The sequence below is a fragment of the Callorhinus ursinus genome, unplaced genomic scaffold, assembly GCF_003265705.2.
Source record: "Callorhinus ursinus isolate GAN/ISIS: 27379988/994484 unplaced genomic scaffold, GSC_fseal_2.0 scaffold29, whole genome shotgun sequence".
NCBI lineage: Eukaryota > Metazoa > Chordata > Mammalia > Carnivora > Otariidae > Callorhinus > Callorhinus ursinus.
In genome coordinates, this window is record NW_027397091.1 from 17,962,765 (window position 1) to 17,979,206 (window position 16,442).

Genomic DNA, 16,442 nt, shown 5'->3' on the forward strand with positions numbered 1-16,442 from the left:
GCTGCATTTTTATGTCTAGATTATATTACAGATATATTTCAATAAACCACGAAGAACCACCATAGATTCTAGAAGCGGGCCGTCTGTGCTTAAATAAACATCTCAGGCAGCACCTGTTTTATTTTATAGGCTCTATAATCACAGTGTCATTCTGAAAGAAGACCTTGAAGCCTGCGGAGCAGCTGTCCTTCACCAGCTTCCGAGACCCTTACCTGGGGGTAACAGCGATGAAAAGCAAGTCAGGTATTAATCGCTGCTGGGGTGCAATGGCTGTTCTTGCTCCAAGATGCTTCCAAATGTGAAGGGTCACAGAGTTGCAGACCCCTAGCTCACCTGGTCACCACTGGGGTAGATGCTTGTAGTCGTCATTTTAACTTTTTTACGAACTGTAAATCACAATACATTTACTTCTTTGTAAATGTATTTGTTTCTAACTGTTAATTGGGTATATCCACTCAGTCCCTGCTCATAGCAGTGTTTTTAAGGGCTTACTTGGGGAGAGGGAGCACAGGTAGCCTTTGTATGGCATATTAGCATACCTTGAGAACAACCCAGGATATGATCCAGTATAACCACCTCCTAGAGGGATGAATTCCTTAATGTCCAAGGTCATGCTAGTGACCCAGGCCTCCAATCTGTAGGTGTGGTCACTGGACCAGCAGCATCAACAAGACCAGGGAGCTTGTTAGAAACTTGTGTTCTGGGGCGCCTGGGTGGCTCAGTCATTAAAACGTCTGCCTTCGGCTCAGGTCGTGATTCCAGGGTCCTGGGATCAAGCCCCACATTGGGCTCCCTGCTCAGCGGGAGGCCTGCTTCTCCCTCTCCCACTCCCCCTGCTTGTGTTCCCTCTCTTGCTGTCTCTCTCTGTGTCAAATAAATAAAATTAAAAAAACTCGTGGTCTGGGGCTCCTGGGTGGCCCAGTCGGTTAAGCGTCTGTCTTCGGCTCAGGTCATGATCCCAGGGTCCTGGGATCAAGCCCCGCATCAGGCTCCCTGCTCAGTGGGGAGCCTGCTTCTCCCTCTCCATCTGCCTGCTGCTCTGCCTACTTGTGTGCCCTCTCTCTTTCAAATAAATAAATAAAATCTTTTTTAAAAAATTTAAAAAAAGAAAGAAAAGAAACACATGTTCTCAGGCCCCACCTCAGACCCCCTGAATCAGGAATCTGGCAATGGGGTGTGGCCATCTGGATTTTAATGCACCCTTAAGGGAACTCTTCTTCTTCAAGTTTGAGAGCCACCATTCCAAAGATATGCCTTAAATGGCCACAAATCTGAGATGAGAGAAAGAGAGAGAGTTAATTATTTGCAGGGTGGTTGGCACATATGAACCATATGTAACGCCTGTACATTTTTCCTTAAGTCAGTCAGATCCATTCCATACCTCTATCCACCTTTTAGGCAATCTGGGTTTCTGTTCATGGCCTCAGAAGTTTTGTGACATTGGGCTACTTGCTGAGTTCATAAAATTACAAATGTGTAATGTGTGTAATGGTTTGTCCAGTAATGTCATCTGGTAGGTGTCTAATTCATGTGGCACAAATGTTGCCAGTGTTCTAGCTTTGATTTGTATTTTGGGGATTGACTGTATTTCCTCTTATAAAAAAAAAAGTCCTACCATTTACTAGCAGAGAACAGATTATTACTCAGGCCTGGTCGGCAGATGGGTGTCTGTGAAAGCCCATCTGCAAGGACCTTGTGTGGCTGAGAGCACGGGAGAGGCTCCTGGGGTCTGGTTATCTTACCTCCAACATCATTTTCTCTACCTTTAATGTGCCATGTGTGCTGTTTTATGTTCACTACTTTCTTTAGAATTCAGCCTAAGTCTGATCCCATCAAGGCATGAGAAGTCAGGATAATGGTCTCTAAAAGGGCCTTATCACAAAAAAAACTTGGCCAGTCAAATGGTTCCATTTCACAGACCACAATGAGCTTCACAAGTCCTAAGTGTGTTTACTTTACCCTTTGCATCTCCACTAGTGATCCCCAAACTATGGGAAATGTTGGAAATGACTCCTAGCCAGTAGCTTTTCAACCTAAAGCAGTAAAAGCAAAAAAATCCTCTTCCATGTATTTATCATGTGAAAAAAAAAACAGCAGTCTTCAAATACTCCTTTACAAGATGGTGGAAGAAGCTGCCTGGGAGGAGTCTTTCTGCACTCTATAGGTCGTTGGGTGCTTGTGTGTCATGAGGCTCTTTGAGCCATGTTTGTTTCTTTCTCACCGCCTTTTATATCTGTTGATATACTATTCGGCATAAACCACAGTTGTGGCATGTGGCATAGGAAGCATATATGCATTTATAATTCTCTGTGCAAACTGACTTGTTAGACTAAATGATTCATTGTTTGACTCTCTTAACCTAAGCTGCCAAACTGAGATTGTGGGTGAGAAGATATAATATCTATATCTACTAGACTAACGTTTGTTATAGTTTCTCAACATGCATGATAGAGCATTGATTTCCATTATGAAAGGTTGCATTTTACACGACTATTGATCTACAGTTGTGTATAAATCAGCCTTCCCTAAGAAATTATCCTTCTTTATGACCAACACAAATTTTAAAATTAATATCTGGAGCCTTCAAGACTGTTTGGTTACCAGAGTCATTTTTTAAAGCCAGATAAAGAAGTCAGGAATGGTTACTAATGTCAGTGTTATGTTCTGTTACAATTAGAATTGTCCCATGTACTGTGACTGGGGATAGTGTGTCACTAAAGATAGTGACACTGATTGTCACTGTTTTCTAGCCTTGGAAAAAGTGCCAAGTGTATATAGAACCTGTGAGAGACAAGTAGTCAGGTCTTTAAATACATGTTCTGTCTAACTGTTTTAACCATGGCATCTGGCTCCCCCCTGCCTTCCTTGCTCTAACCACTCCCCTACACCCCTCAACACCTGGTAGTTATTGTTGGGTACTCCCCTAAGTGAAATATTCCTGCCTTCTTGGTGATCTCCCCTGGACCAAACTAGTCAGTTTGATGAACCATTCCAGAAACACAGATTTGGAGAGAATGATTTGCTTTTGTTCCTTGATTGCTAATGATTCTGATGTCATAGAAGTCTGAGCCAGGCAGAGTGGGAAGCCTCTAGCAAGTTAAGAACTCCTTAAAGCCTGTTGAATAGAGTCATGTTTGGTGTGGCCAAAGTCCTGCTTGTGCCCCTGACCAAACCATGGCAATCGACATCTGTCTCTTTAATCTCATCTGTAGAATAGGACACCTGCCCCATAACCTACTCTAAAAGCTAATGTGAAGGCTTCCAAATTCCTGCTCAAAAAATGAAGCATTTTAAAAGAAAAAAGAACAAGACCATTACTATCATTGTTATTGATTTTTGTTATATCAAGGATTAAATGTTCAAAGACCTTCATTTGGAAGAAAGGCTTTTTACTAGGTAGAGGACCAGGTCACTATTTTAAACAATTAACTACTAAAATATGATTCATGTCATTGGGGGTACTTGATAAAAAATTTTGTTCATCATTGCCTTTGGGAAAACATTTTAAGATAAAAACGATTACTTAATAAGTAATTTTATCTTATATGATGAGCCATCATGAGACTATCATTTTTTTTTCCAGGTGCAACTAATTAATTGCCTTTCAAATATGGTTTCCCAATTTTGCTCTCAAACTCGAGCTGAAAAATTGAGTCAGCTTTATATTGTTTGGATTACAATATGTAAAAACCTCTTTATTTTATTCTGCCTGTATTCAGAATAAAAGCAAGATGTTCATTAATTTTTCTGCATTTAAAACTTTGATCAAATTACCAATCTGTTGTAAATCAGTTGTGGTTAGGAAGCACAGGTACATTTGTGTAAATTGCAGTTTTCTGACTGGCAACCATTCCAAATATATGAAATTAATTATAGACTCGAGTCTCTTCTTTTGTTGTATTTTTAACTAGAGGAGTATATCATTTAACTGACACCAAACTTTTGTTTTCTCTCTGTGGCACCGATGTTACAAATCTTCCAATGAAAGTGGACAAAAGAGAAAACAACTTTTGTAAGGCCTTTGTACTGCTTTGCAAATTTTCTGATTTGGTGTATTTATGTAGAACCATGGGCAACATCTCATGCAAAGACAGCCATAGCTCTTGCTCTCCTTGCCCAGTCGATCCTGAAGTAAATCTGCAGAAAAGCCTGTTTTTGTGCTTTAAGGGTTGGCTTAGCTGTTCCGAAGTCACAAGATTCTAGATGCTGTAACTCCTTCAGTAGTTCATTTGCTGCTTGGCCCCGTGCAAGTCGATTAATGGTTTTGGCCTTTTGTGAAGTTTTACAGTAATTGTGGGAAACCTTAGCTAGTTCTTCATCCCAGGACCTGAGGGATGGTTATAGTTGGTGGGGATATTAGTAGCCAGAGTCTTGCCTTGGCTTTGTCTCTGCAGAAATCGTGTGTATCAATCACCTGAGAGACTGGTCTCTGATCATTCAATCCATCCCAACTAATTTAATTAATGTAATTCATTCTAATTCAACTTGTTTTCAAGTTTAATTCAACCTAACTAAACATGCTTTCAGACTAGAAACACAATTGATTTACTCATTATAAGAAATACAACAGCTGAATAGACTAGAATTTGCTCATGTCCTGTGAGTGCATTTTCCCAGTAGGGAAATCTATTGTGAAACCAAATGCAGATGGATGTTCCTTCATTTATATAAGAATCAGAACAAAGGAATTGAGTGGCATTATGACTTCAGTGAAGTCTGGAAGAAACCAACAAATTCAAGTTACTGAAGGGGCTGTCTGCCAAACTAGCCAGAAACTTTGGAATCATTCTGGGAAGTTTTTAAAGAAGTTCAAGGATCCCCATGACACATCCTACTTTATGCAAGTCTTGGTTAAGTCAAGCAAAGATTTTAACAATAAAGCTGCATTAAAGAATGTACATATTCTGAATTGTACATAGACTTACTTTTTTCCCCAAACATTTTATTACAAAAATTTCCAAACATACAGAAAAATAAAGGGACTGTACAGTGAGCATCCATCCCTATATCTACCACTCAGATCTACCATTGACATGTTATTGCACACCTATATCTGTCTGTCTTTCCATCCTTCCACCAGTCTGTCAATCTCAATCTCTTATTTTGATGCATTTACAAGTAATTACAGACATTAGTACCCTGGGTTTTTTTAACTTTCTACTTTGAAATTTTAAAAAATTCACAAAAGCAAATATAACAACATAATGAAATCCCATGATTTATAACCACGATCCACCAATTGTCAACATTTTTTTAGTCTTGTGTTATCTCTTTTTCTCCCCCACACTTTTTTCTTGAGTCATTTAAAACAGATAACATATTTCATTTACAAATACAAATACTTATCTAACAGATAAGCATTTAATACATTACTGTTTAACAAGATTCCTTATCTAATACCTATTCTTTGCCCATTGACCTTGATTGTCTCAAAGTCTTTTTACATTTTATTTGTTTGAAAAAGGATCCAAATGATGTTACCCATAAACTGGTGGTTCAATCCAGATACAAGATTATACTGCATTATATGTTAAAAAAAAAAAAAAGAAGAAGAAGATAGCAGGAGGGGAAGAATGAAGGGGGGGAATCAGAGGGGGAGATGAACCATGAGAGACGATGGACTCTGAGAAACAAACTAAGGGTTCTAGAGGGGAGGAGGGTGGGGTGATGGGTTAGCCTGGTGATGGGTATTAAAGAGGGCACGTTCTGCATGGAGCACTGGGTGTTTTACACAAACAATGAATCATGGAACACTACATCAAAAACTAATGATGTAATGTATGGTGATTAACATAACAATAATAATAAATGAAAAAAGATTATACTCCAGACCAGTTATTTTGGGCAAGACAACATGGTAGGTGGTACTGGTCCTTCTGTTACACGTCCGCAGGCAGCACGGGATGGCAGGTTGTCCCACTTTTAGTGGTGCTAAGACTGGGATTTGTAGGTTCAAGCGTTGGCACACTGATGCCTTTAGTATGACATTTTACCACTATGTAATTTTCACAAAATTACCGTTTCTTGGATGCATTCATTAATTTGGACTTACAGAATGGTGACTAATTCATTTGTTGTGCATTTTTTAGTTGGAAGAACTTTGCCCATGAACTTCTTGGTAATCCTGAAATGCATTTTTTTGACCACAAAGGTAGGATAAATGATTCTGTCCCTTTACTTACCAATTATCAGAATGAGTGGTTGCCCTAGCAGCCTCCAAAGGTTTGTTGGCTGGTTGGTTTATATTACTAATTGTGGTAAAACACACACAGCAAAAGTTACCATCTTAACCATTTTTTAACAGATTTTATTTATTTATTTGAGAGCAAGAGAGAGAGAATGAAAGAGAGAGAGAGAAAGAGCATGAGTAGGGGAAGGGGCAGAGGGAGAGGCAGACACCACCCCCCCACTCCCCTCCCCCCACCCCAAGGTTGAGCAGGGAGCTCTATGCAGGGCTTGATCCCAGGATGCTGGGATTGTGACCTGAACTGAAGGCAGATGCTTAACTGAGCCACCCAGGCGCCCCCCGTCTTAACCATTTTCAAGTGTTCAGTAGCATTGAGGATATTCATGTTGTTGGGCACCAGATCCCCAGAACTTTTTCATCTCACAAAACAAACTCTACACCCATTAATCAACTCTCCATTTCTCTCTCCCTGCAAGTCCTTGGCAAGCACCATTCCGCTCTGTTTCTATGAATTTGACCATTTTAGGTACCTTATGTAAATCGAATCATCCAGTATTTGCCTTTTTGTGACTAGCTTATTTAACTTAGCATAATGTCCTTAAGATTTATGCATGTTGCAGCATGTGGCAAGACTTGCTTCCTTTTTTAAGGCTGAATCCAAAGGTTTTTATTCTTTTAAAAGCTTCCTTACTTTTTTTGTTATTTATTTTTTAAATGAACTCATGATTTTCATGTATCTGCTGTGTGTCAGTCCATTGCAGTCATTATTCTTTTTGGTGTTCAAAATGTCTCATCTTGGGTCAGTGGGATCCCCTTCATGATAGCCTCTGAGGCCTGTAGACACGACTCAATAGTCTCTGAGAGCTTCATCTGTGATACCAAGGTGTTCCAGGCTCATCTTGTCCGTCTCCTACCCCAGAGGTGTACTACATGCCATAGTCTGGGCATATAACTTAGGCTTGCTTTTGAACTCTTTCCTAATATTATCTTAATGCTTTTTATTTTTTATTTTTTATTTTTTTAAGATTTTTTTAATTTTATTTGACAGAGAGAGCACAAGCAGAGGGAGAGAGAGAGGGAGAAGCAGGCTCCCTGCTGAGCAAGGAGCCCGATGTGGGGCTCGATCCCAGGACCCTGGGATCATGACCCGGGCCGAAGGCAGCCGCTTAACCGACTGAGCCACCCAGGCGTCCCTATCTTAATGCTTTTTAATTACAAGTAGACCATAGTACAAGTATAACAAGGATAAACAAGGATAACAAAGAGTAAACAAGGATAAGAGTTGTTGAGAATAAAATGTGATCGGTTTCTTTTAACCACACGTAAGAGGAGCGTGACCACCTATGCTGTGATTTGAAACCATGGCTACGTATTAGAACCACTCTGTGAGCCTTAAAAAAATCCTAACGGCCAAGGCCACACCCCAGTCCAGTTTTACTAGATCCTTTAGGAATGGCCCCAGACACCTAGATTTTGCAAATCTCCCCAGGTGGTTCCAGTAGGCAATCAAAGTTGAAAATGCTCATTTAGCAAGTGAACTCATAACCAAAATAAATTAAAAAAAAAAAAAAAGATACCTGGACTCTGGAAATTACCTTACTCCCGAATATACTAGGTTCCAGACTTCTCTGGATAAACTGTCCTTTGTTAACTTGATTGTGGCACCTCTAAAAATGAAGGAATCTCCTAGGTAACACAGTACTGCCAGTCTTTAATGCGTCTCCCCTTTCTGTTTTACAGATCTGAACAAGCCCCAGCAGCAGCCTTATTGAGGGCACACTTGGATTGGCATGTTGCCACCTTGCAAGAACATGATAATTCTATCAAAGAAGAGGTAGCTAAGCCATCTAAAGTTTTCCCAGTCAAAAACATGAACCAGACGACAAGGGTCAGTAATATTTATTTTTTAAAAAATAAGTTTCAAGTTTATGCAAATGATTATTTGAGGAAATAGTGACATTCTTTACAATGGTTAAAATATTTGAAAAAAATGTTACATAGTAAGTGAGGTTTTGTGGTTTGTTTGTTTGCACTTCAGGCCTTTTGCACAGAGTTTTGTGTAGGAATCTCAACTCCCTCCATACAGTTAATTCAGATCCTAGAGGTAACCTATTTAAACATAACAAACACAACATTTTTCAAGGAACTTAGAAGCATCTTGTAGCATTCTGGTTTTCTTTCTCCACTCCATATAAAAATACTGAAAAGTCATAAATATTAATTCAGCAAATATGTATTGATCCACCTCTGTACACAGGTACCAGCCCAGATCCATTGGAGAGAAAGAAATAAATAAAAACATGGCATCTCCTTCTGGGGAATGGCATAGTGGGATGTGTGCAATAAGAAAATAGCAAAAGATATGGGCCTTCAGAAGAAGGAGCCAAGCCATCTGGAGATAGAATGAGGGCAGACTTTACAGTGGAGGGAGTAGAAAGGTGTGAGGTGACCCTTAAAAGAGAGACAGAAATTTGACAGGCTAAGAGTGCAGAGGGGTGCATCAGGCCGGTGATGGCAGGGGCAACAGGGAAGGGCTGTTGGGAGCCAAAGAACAGACCCAGAAAGTAGAGCTGAGCTCCGGTCCTCCTGTCTGGTGGGCTCCAGGCTGGGGGAGGTGGGCAAGAAGGTCCAGGGTGTCGTGGGCCCTGTGTGCTGCATCCATCCAGCCCAAGTAGGGCACCAGGAGTTTGTGTTTGGTTTAGCAGACCCAGAAAGCTCTGAGAGCTTTTTAAGCAAGGAGGCACCCGAGGGAGAGTGTGAAGATGCTGAACAGATGGAGCAGGTCCCTAAGGAGAGCAAGGGAGGACCCAGAAGCCCAGGTCTAGAGCGTGCCTAGTATAGTCTTCGTGATTCTCTAGAAGGCCATCTATTCAGAGAGATGGCGCTTCTTCTAAGTTTAATGTCTTGTCAGTGTGTCTTGTTTCAAAGTGTGTTTTTTCATCTTTATCTGTAATGTAGGGTTTTCTGGCTTTGATCCTTTTTAAGTTTGTATTTGTATCATGTTCAAAGTTCATGGATTCAACATGTGCCCCTCCTGGAGGCAAGCCTTGCCACCTCAGCACCGAAGTCACACACCACTGTCACTGTGTGGTCAAGTCGCTGCCATCACTTCCTTCCCCAAGCCTTTCAGAGCACCTTCAGTGCTTCCCAAGCCCCCCTTCTTTGCCTCTTTAATTAAAAAGAGGAGAAAGATTTTTTTAACATTTCAGACATATACACATAGAATGATGTAATGAACTTAACAGTCCCATGCCTGCCCAAGTTCATGTGTGTCATTACCATTGCACCGGATTTGTTTCAGACTTCACCTTCTGCTTCGTTCTCCCCCGACCCTGCCATCACCCTGCCCTTCCTCACCCTCCTCTTACCTGCTTCCTTCAGAAATCACCTGCTGCGGTTATAGATACAGCCCCTGTGTGCCTCTCACGGATCCCGTTTCTCTTTTCACAGATTACCTGGAATGTATCCTTCTCACACACATTTGCATTTTACTGCATTTTATGTGATTCAGTAAATAAAGAACGATATTCTTTAGGAAAAACAGAACCTGTGTTTTGTAGGTCCATTCCGTATCTGTTGATAAATGTAGTTCTTAAGAAGGATTTTGTTCTCAGGTTTTGTTGTCCATTTTATTCAGTACTATTTTATAACAACATTGTTTCCCATTCATTCCATTCACTGCAAGTACTTCGCATCTCAGCCACATCAAGGGTGAAAGATCTACTGCCCTTTTCTATCTAATCATGTTGTTATTTAAGTTGTTTAGAACATATATTCCAAGTTCCAGATTACCAATTCACTCATAATTTTTCAAATAATAACTCCAGTATTAATGGGAAGGGGGCTGCCTGATTAAGAACTTAGGAATCAAATGATATTCTGCCTCCCCTAGTAGGCTTTATGTTCCTTTTTAAATCATCATGATCTCATCTTCGTAACAATCATAAAAGCTACCAACAAATTAATGACGAAGTCTGTCCTTAAAAGTAGAAGTAAGCGGGCCGTTTCTGTCAGTTTAGGACTGAAGAAATGCACAGCCCTAAAGAACCGTGTTACCAAAATGACACGAGCAAGACAAGCCTTGTGAACTTCACAACAAAATGCTTTTGTGGGTTCTAGAACTGCTTTGGTTTACACAACCATCCTGTCACAGTGAGCAAAATCAAGTGTCTTTGAGTTACTTCTCTGCATTGAAACAATATAGGGGCGCCTGGGTGGCTCAGTTAAGCGTCTGCCTTTGGCTCAGGTCATGATCCGAGCCCCACATCAGGCTCCCTGCTCAGCGGGAAGCCTGCTTCTCCCTCTCCCTCCCCCTGCTTGTGTTCCCTCTCTCACTGTCTCTCTCTGTCAAATAAATAAATAAAATCTTAAAAAAGAAAGAAAGAAAGAAACAATATATACATTTAGTAAATAGTATGGGTTAAATATTTCTCCATAGATAAAAATCATAAAACTAAGGGTTTTCAAAATTTAAGAAAGTTCTACTAGAAATTACTTGGTGAAGAATCTAACGAAGCTCAGAAATATTTACTTTGATCTCTTGGGTAAATGGCTAATTAAACAGCCACATGTAAATGATGTTTACCTGTGGGTCCCTTTGCTGTCAGCTGGAGTCAATCCCGTCTCTTGAGTAAATACATCATTAAAGCCACCGAAACTCGGATTATGTCCCCTCGAGACCAGATAAGATCCACAGCACCTGCATAACCTATTAGGTAATTACATAATTGAGCTGCATGCTTTTAAATCAGAAAAATTTGTAATTACTTTATGTAGAAAAAAAAATGAGTTGGGTGCTTCATTAAAACACTAAGTGCCTTAATACTCCTTTTCTCCTACGTGATGTCTCTTTCTGCCCGGGAGAACTTCTCCAGACAAAGCAGAGTGGCTTGCTGGTGTTACCCACAGAGTAGGTCAGTCCTGCCCCTCACCACACATACACTGCCAGAGAGACATGTGATTGGTCACAGAAATCCCTTCACCTCTCCCTAAATGATGGACTGGTTTTTTGATCTTATCTCTTGAATACTCATTTGCTGGCTCATATTAATACTTTCCCATTTCTTTTAATTGCTACATAGATAAAAATCCCCTTTCCTTCTCCTTTCCCCTTCCCCTCCTGTAACTTAGATATAACTTAAGAGCATTTTTCTTAAGGAAAGTTCTTGAGGAAGGTCAGTTAAATCTGTGTATTAGGAAAAAAATGTCACTTGCTGTCTGCAGCCATAATTCTCTTGCTTTTTTGTATCTGCATTAATAGCATTGATTTAGGTATAGAAGAGAATTTAATTTTACTAAATGCTTTCACGTTCACTTTCTGTTTATATTTGTACCACCCATCACAGAAATCAGACTCTTTTGTGGGTAGCATGTCTTAAAAAAAAAAAAAGAAAAAGAAAAAAATGCTCCAAATTTGGAATATTAAGGTAAACAAAAAGAATAAAATTGTCCATTGGCATTGCAGAGTGTGGTTTTTAATATTTAATATACTGACAAACATGGGTTGTACTTTTGTGTACAAAGCTGCTTTTTTTCCCCACTTGTCACAAGTGGGCTTCCCTTCATATCATCCCATGTTCTTCTCCATCATTTCAAATGGCTGTATGGAGACCCTCGTATGGATATCCAGTCTCTTTAAACACACTCCTGTTGTTGAAGTTTGTTTTTAATTGTTCCTCTAGTAAAAAAAAATTCAGAGAACATCTGGGCTATTCAATTTTTACAGCTGTCCACGCTGTTTCCTTAGGATGAATTTCTAGATGTGGAATTGTCAGGTCAGAAGGTACGTACTATGCACCGGTATATCTCACCCTGGAAGGGTCATCAGTTATGAGGAATGAATGAAATATCATTTCCTTGAGCTTTAATGAAACTGGATACTATTGACTTTTTTTTTTTTGAACACCAAGATTGAGAAGTACAAATGACATCCAATTTTTTTTGTTCATTTGACCTTTATATTACAATTGAGGTCAAATTTTCCCCTACCTATTTGTTAGCCATTCGTATTTCTTCTTTAATAATTTGCAGGTTCATGTTCTTTGCTCATTTTTCTATTAGGTAAGTAATTTTTTTCTTATTGACGTGTAAGATTTTTTTTTCTAGAAATTGGTACAATTTGTTGCAATATTTTGAGCAATTTGATTTTCTCCTCTCATTTCTTAAAATGGCGTTCTGGACATAATGTCTTTTCCAGTAATACGTTCATCTATCTGTGCACGTAATATCACAATTGATTGTTTCTGGATATAAAGTAAGAGATGATTCTTGGGGTTCTAGACCTAGCAGGATCCATATTTAAACTGAACTTTGAGAAAAATTCTAGTAGACTGAATAACTCCAGGTGTCCTGCTGAGTATAATTCATGGGATGGTTTATCTTTCATGAGACCTGAAATGTGGAGATATCACCATCAGTCATTCTGCAAGCAGTGTGTGCCTTGGCATTGAATTTCCCTTTCTCCTGGCTCCGGGGAAGGCAGAAAAGTGAGAGACTAGTTTGTCGGTATTGACTTAAACATCAGACTGCTGAGAGCAGTGAGGCAGTCTCCATCCCCCTCCTGGGCTCAAAATGTATGAAATCAAAGAGAGCCTTTATTAGCTAACAGATAAGTTGAAACCCAAGCATAGTCCATTCATAAGCACCATCAGGAGGCCGGTAGCAAAAGTTGTTGTCTGGTGGCATTTGTCACATATGAGAGCTCCAATTTGCAGAGCTCATTCAGTCCCAGCGTGAGCTATGTAAAGCAGCTTGTTCACTCTTCTCTGGGCTTTTGTTCCTGTGCAGGTATGGGTTAGTGTTGTAGCCTCAGGCCGAAAGCTCCTTCAAGCTGGGGGCTTCCTTAAAAATACGTCTTTCTAAAAGGTCTGCTAACAATACAGCTTGGGAATGTATTACAGATGTTTCTCCTGACTCTACCGAAGTTGTTTTTGACTTAGAACTTTCTGACTATTCTTTGTCTGAGACTGACATTTCTTTCTGTCCTGCTTATCATTATTCCCTGCTTGTTAGGGCCTTATATTGTGGATTCTTTTACGGATGACCCGCTGGGCACATCTACTGCTCTCTCTTGGCTCCATGGTCCAGTAAAGCCAAGCCAGCCATTCTCATTGGACCTTCTACCAAAATCCTTACAGATAGAAAAAACTCATCTTTGCGAAATTATCTATAGAATTATCTTAGAAGATGAGTCCTTTTATCAATGTCCCTATCAAAAAAGTATGAGAAATCCTAGAGATAGGAGTATTGAGTAGTGAATATCATTTATCTTCATTTATGAAATGTACAAAATAAATAAAGACCTGCAGTATGCTCACCACTCTACTTACCTCACCCCAGTAAAAAAAAAGGGGGGGGGAGCTCAGCATAGAACTGGTGGCAGGGCTGGTATCAGTATCAAGCATAGAAAGACTTATTAGACATTTGCAGTATTATTATAGCATTTTATTTTGAGGCCCAGTTGGAACCCAACTAAAGCAAAAGAGGGTCTCGTATGTAAAGGGATGCACAAAGCAGTGAGATAAATTGTGTGTCATCATTGAGGGCCTAATGAGAAGTAATCTGAGTCACTGGCAACCCCAGTTTCCGTTGTCTGCAAATTCTGCAGCACAAAGTGCAGGAAGCTGCAACAGTTCTTAAACAATTTTATTCTTAAGATATGTGTAAGACAGAGGCCATTATAATGAAGTCATGTCAAGAAATTGTTAGTTATAGCTGTTGCATAAGATGTGGAAGAAATACATCTTTGAGGGTCTTCCAGATGTTTGGATTATTTTAACTATCAGAAAAAGAAAACTACAGCTTTCATTACAGAATCTGGGCCAATTCTTTTTGTTCATATTCTAAAATGCTTTCCACATAGCCAGGATTATTGGGCACACAGAATTGGAGCTTAACTCTCTGTGGGAAGAGACTAGATCAGGATGGGTAGAGATCTAGAAATGAGACACGCCAGGATGGTCCAGAGACCATACTGACAGTTGAGAGATGGCAGTTCAAGGACGTGGTCCTACTTTTCATACCTCTCTTCCTGGACAGATTCGGAAGCAGGTGCAGTGCAGTGGTCCATATAGGCAGCTGGGATTGGGGCACTCTGACAGCCAGGGACAGGAACCAGCCCTGGCCTGAGCTTCAGAGGCGGGACTTTATACCCGAACCCTAGTCTGCAGGGATACTGTGCAGATCATCTCAATATAGAGTTACCGCAATTGGAATAAGATCCAGGACTAAACAAATGAAGGAAAAGCACCTGGTTACTAGAAGTGAACTACAGACAGGTCTTGGCTGCAAGTCTAACTTGATGCCAGGTCCCTTGGCCAAGGAAACTAGAACTTCTTAAATCCCCTCTAATCAGTTTCTGCAGCCCCTAGGATGGGCATGAGTCCAAGAGGCCAGCCGGTCCTAGGGAGGGCAGAAGGCAAGAGCCTTGCAGAGATGTCAAGGCCCACGGCAGTGACCTCAAAGTATGTTCCAGGCCAAACTCAACAAGGCTAGATCTTCCATATTCTGCCTCAGTGAGGCAGATATGTCGGGGCATCTTCACCTTCTTTCGTATTAATCACAAGGAAAAATTACTGTCTTCCCTCTTCTTCCCCAGATAATTATGGTGTTACCCCTTTGTGCTTAGACTAAAGATGACCCGTGAGGCTTTGTCCTGTCCCACTCTTCATATTAACTTGTAGAATCTCATGTTTGTTTCCCACGGGTTGGGTTGGACACTGCCCTGTATTTATTCCTGTCATCAGATACCAGTGATAGGTCAGCACCACCACCTAGGTTTTCTCTGCCAAAAGCCTGGGCAAATCATCACTTACAAGTAGGAAGTGAACGAGAAATATACACTCTGGAAGGAGGTTATGTCATCATTGGTTACCTCTTGTTACCAGTATATTTGTATTTCTCAGGAGGAGAGTACTGACCTGGAAATGAATAGACACGAGTATTAACTTGTCCTGTTAATTGCCACTTGTTCTCTACCTCTCAAGTTGGCTGTGATGAAATCTGTGCCCATCTGTCTGCCCACGAGACATGAGGTGATAATGGGTAAAGACAGTTCAGGGCCCTTTGAAAACAGATAGGCAGTGTGGCAGGCCAGTTTCCTGAGCTCCCAGAAGACTGAGGGGCAAAGTGCGGAGTGTCTTTATCCTTAATTGAAGATTATGATTTAGAATAAGTTTAGTTCTCTTTTTGCTTTCGTGTATCCTCCTCAGCCACAAAGTTTTTCTGCAATCTTCTGATTTGGGGAAGTTCACAGGTCATTTCTAGAAGGATGGGGATACCTCAAAGTCACATCCTTCCAGCTCTCTCATTCCAAATCAACTATCTTCATGCCTGAAAAACAGATTCATGCAATGAAAGATAAATCTTGGATAAACTAGCCCAGATTAACGGAGGTGGTCACATCTCATATACATACTTCATGAGTCAAAGAACACTTTTGCATTCCATAAGTCCTCAAAGAAGGTATCACAAGTGCAAGTTGTTGTAAAGAAATTATGCTGGAAAATAATCAGATGTTGTCTCATCTTGAAGACATTTTAATTTCAGTTAAATGTCAGGAAGCAAATTAAATCCCAAGTAAAGCTTAACCTAAAATTACATTTGAAGGCTGGGTTTTTGAGACCAAGGGTAATGTGGTTAGAGTTTGTTTTTATTTCTTTGTGCTTTCTTTTAAACACTGTAGGCAACAGCATTATTGAAAAAAGCCCTTACAGAAGAGTGTGACAGTAGGTCAGCTATTCACAGTGATGAATCATCTTGCAGCTTGCCGTCTATTCTGAATGACAATAGTGGAATAAAGGAAGCCAAACCCGCTCAGTGGCTCAACAATGTTCGTACAAAGGAACAAGGTAACTATTGCTATACATTCTGTCCACAGAAAACATGCATTCAGAATCAACGCAACACCCTCTTTCTTAAGGTATACTTATAAAATTAAGCTGATTAGAGAATACTTCTGACTTTAATATGCATGATAGTTTCTCTGTTTTATACCACCTTTTAGGATATATATTTGTTTTCGTTTAGTCTAACAGGAATGGAAGACCTAATCATAGGTCTGCTGTTATGCTGAATTTCCAATAATTTTTTTTTAAGATTTTATTTAGTTATTTGAAAGAGAGACAGAGCACAAGCGGGGGGAGGGGCAGAGGGAGAGGGAGAAGCAGACTGCCTGCTGAGCAGGGAGCCCAGTGAAGGGCTGGATCCCAGAACACAGGGCTCCATCCCAGGACCCCGAGATCATGACCCGAAGGCA

The 16,442-nt window shown here is 40.3% G+C and overlaps 1 protein-coding gene across 2 annotated transcripts in view; it reads left to right on the forward strand.

Annotated features, from left to right (window-relative positions):
• KIZ (kizuna centrosomal protein) overlaps positions 1–16,442 on the forward strand; it is a 132,744-nt gene that overhangs the window by 85,324 nt on the left and 30,978 nt on the right. Inside the window, exons 7-9 of one of the 2 annotated variants that reach the window (XM_073878465.1) lie at positions 130–243; positions 7,928–8,075; positions 15,870–16,035. In XM_073878465.1, the coding sequence (XP_073734566.1) occupies positions 130–243; positions 7,928–8,075; positions 15,870–16,035 (428 nt within the window). The remainder of the gene's footprint in view (positions 1–129; positions 244–7,927; positions 8,076–15,869; positions 16,036–16,442) is intronic. The other variant, XM_025876919.2, reaches the window with a different exon arrangement.